This window comes from Antrostomus carolinensis, unplaced genomic scaffold (assembly GCF_000700745.2).
Source record: "Antrostomus carolinensis isolate BGI_N321 unplaced genomic scaffold, ASM70074v2 scaffold43186, whole genome shotgun sequence".
Taxonomy (NCBI): Eukaryota; Metazoa; Chordata; class Aves; order Caprimulgiformes; family Caprimulgidae; genus Antrostomus; species Antrostomus carolinensis.
In genome coordinates, this window is record NW_010324761.1 from 471 (window position 1) to 3,501 (window position 3,031).

Genomic DNA, 3,031 nt, shown 5'->3' on the forward strand with positions numbered 1-3,031 from the left:
TGGCAGGGAGCACAAGGGACACAACCTGCCAGCAACCCCTGCAAGGATGGAAGCTGCACCCAGTGCCAGAGCATCAGCCCCAGCCCGTTGCATCTGTCTCTACTCTTCAACCACCCGAAACCCCTCTGCCCCTCCAAGCTCCTGCACCTTCTCCTCCTCCCCATGTGCCAGCTGGCAGCCCCACTGTCCCAGGCTGGCCCAGGGCCAGGAGACCATGGCAGCCCAGTGGGTGGGAGGTGGTTGGGAGCTCACCTGAATGGCCTCGAGGCACTGGGCCCCCGCTTGTCCCCGCTGGGCAGGCAGCTCATCTCTGCCTGCAGCGGCCTGTGGCAGGGGGCGGGGAAGGAAGGTCGGCGCTGGGATGCCTGAGGCTGCGGCGCTCCCCTGCCTCCTTCCCCTCCGGCTGCCTGAACCCGCTGACCCTGCTGCTCCCGGCTGCCTCCTTTTGTACCCTCCTGGGGTGCAGGGGCCAAGCGGCACACGGAGAGAGTTACCTCTGGTGACGCAACTCCAAACAAGCTGGTGGCTATTTTTAGAAGGTGGGCTGCTAAAAATAGCCCGTGCAGCCGGCTGCAATCTGAGAGGGGAAGCAATAAAAGGAAGCCAGGGTCTTTAAAACAAACCTGGCCGCTCAGGAGGGGGTGATGATGAAGGTAGCAGGGATCCCCTGTGGGGCACACATCCGCCCAGCTCCTGGCCCAGAGTTGTTGCCAGCCCAGCAGAAGGTCCATGATGGGCTGAAGACCTGTGGCTAGTCTGCCCACCCGGCAGCTGCTCTCCAGCATCACTGATGGCCAAGATGAGTGCTGGGAGAGGGAGCCCATACCCCAAGAAAATGTGCTGGAGACACCTGGAGCAAGGTGGTGAGCAGTGTCCCATCCCCAGGTCTGCAGCAGAGTCCTGGCAGAGGGAGGTCAGGGCCACAAGGAACCCCTGAAGAGTAGTGAGGTGTCTGTGACCCTAGTGAGCCCCTTTTCTTCCTAGAGAAGCCTTCTCCCCACCAAAGGTTTGCTCTCCTAGAGGCAGCTGACATGGGGCACCAAGCCTTTCTAGGGCCTGTTGTCTCCGCTCAATGACCCAGAGATTGTGATTCTCCCCAGAGAAACCCAAGTGTCAGCCATCCATGGACAGAGCCAGGAGCACCCTGGGGAGCTTCTGCGCTCAGCACCATGCTGCCCAGCACAGTGAGCCTGGGTGGTCTGCGGGAGTTTCCTGGTGCCCTACAAGGAGAGTAAGCTTGGTGCTTCAGTGCTGGGGAAGGGAACGCCATGGCAAAAATCACTCCACCATTTCACGACACAGCTTAAGAGAGAGCTTGTGGCATGGGCAGCTGGTTGAGCAGGGGAGCTGGAGATGCTGGACAACACATGGGAGGTGCCCAGCCAGCCCTCGCAGGTAACCTGTGGGTGCCAAGGCCCACAAAGGGGGTGCTCTCCCTGAGCAGATGTGCTGTCAGCACACCCCAGCTCTGCCATGATGCTCATCACCCACCACAGCAAGGTGCTGCCAGTAGGTGAAGAACAAGCTCTTTATCGCAATTATGGTGCCCTCTGTTCTCCTGCTATGGGGTTTTCACTGCTCTTGTGCCACCCCAGGCTGCCCTGTCGCACCCGTATTGGCCAACTCCCACAGGCAGCAGCACTTGACCCTGGCTACATGCCAGCCCTCAAGGCAGGGGAGATGGTCTGGGCCCTGTGCCACCCATTCCCGGCACGCAGCCACCACCATCTCTGGGCTGCTCTGTGACTTTACATCCCAGGGAACGCCCCGAACGCTTCCTTAGCTTTCCCAGGATTAGCTCTGCTACAGTTGCCACTGGAGCTTCTCTTCCCCTCAGACACCTCACCTCCATGGCAAGGGGCTTGGGCCCAGCCCTCTGTGCTGCCCGGGAAGGCTGCCCCAGACACCCCTCCACCTCCCTCCCTGGGGCAGGGAGCTGTGGGGCACCCGCCTTCCTGAGGCAGTGCAGCCCAGGAGACATGCACCATCTTCTTCCCTGCCCTCTAGCAGGGTGGCACAGCCCCGGGCAGGAGGCAGGCACGCCAGGGCCTGCCATGGGGGGCCCAGCTCCCCTTCTCCCACCCCAGCCAGGGCTGCTTGCAGTTGGGGGGGAAAGCATCCGGGTCGGTCTCTCCCCTCCCACCCCTTCTCTCCCCTCCGTTCGCCTGCTAGGACAAACAGAGCAGCAGCAATCATGTCTGCCTCAGCATTTATAAAACTCCCCCCAGTTGCTGTTTGACAAAGGGAGCTGGGCAGAGGGTCCAGCTGGGCCCAGGCCCCCCCATCAGGCTCAGCTCGGGGCTGGGACCTGCCAAACGGTGCCAGGAAGCTGGTCAGCGCTGGTGGGTGCAGGCGGGGAAGTCCCTCCTCTCTCGAGGCAGTGCAGGAACAGTTCATAGCCCGAGGCCAATCCCGGGGCCGTGGCTGGTGGTAGGAGTTGATTCAGGCCCTTGGAAAGTGGCCAGCTGGGCCCAGGCCCCCACATCAGGCTCAGCTCGGGGCTGGGACCTGCCAAACGGTGCCAGGAAGCTGGTCAGCGCTGGTGGGTGCAGGCGTGGAAGTCCCTCCTCTCTCGAGGCAGTGCAGGAACAGTTCATAGCCCGAGGCCAATCCCGGGGCCGTGGCTGGTGGTAGGAGTTGATTCAGGCCCTTGGAAAGTGGCCGGGGACCAGGTCAGCACGGCTGCAGCTCCACAGGCAAGTGGGAAGGAAGGCAGGAGACGCTGGAGCCATCAGCAAGGAGGGGGTTTCACAGTCGTGCTGCTGGGGCGAGCCCATTTCTTCCCCGGCAGCTTGCTCTGCCTGCACACTTGTGCTGCCCAAAGCGTGACAATGGCAGAGGGAGGCCTGGCAAGGGCAAGACAAACTGAGCTCACATGTTCCTTGCTTGAAAGGGCTAAAAACTCATGCAGGCAAGTGGAGCAAGAGGTCAGTGTGTGGAGGGGTGAGGGCAGGGTGGTAGAGGGATGAGCCGGTGTCAGCCTTGGGATGAGACGATGGGGCGGCTGATGGTGCTGTTTGTCGTCATGGCT

At 61.9% G+C, this 3,031-nt stretch overlaps 1 protein-coding gene across 1 annotated transcript in view; it reads right to left on the reverse strand.

Moving 5' to 3' along the window:
* Positions 1 to 2,976: 2,976 nt before the first annotated feature.
* KLHDC3 (kelch domain containing 3) overlaps positions 2,977 to 3,031 on the reverse strand; it is a 14,548-nt gene continuing 14,493 nt past the window's right edge. The window contains exon 10 of the mRNA XM_010171016.1: positions 2,977 to 3,029. Within this exon, the coding sequence (XP_010169318.1) occupies positions 2,977 to 3,029 (53 nt within the window). The remainder of the gene's footprint in view (positions 3,030 to 3,031) is intronic.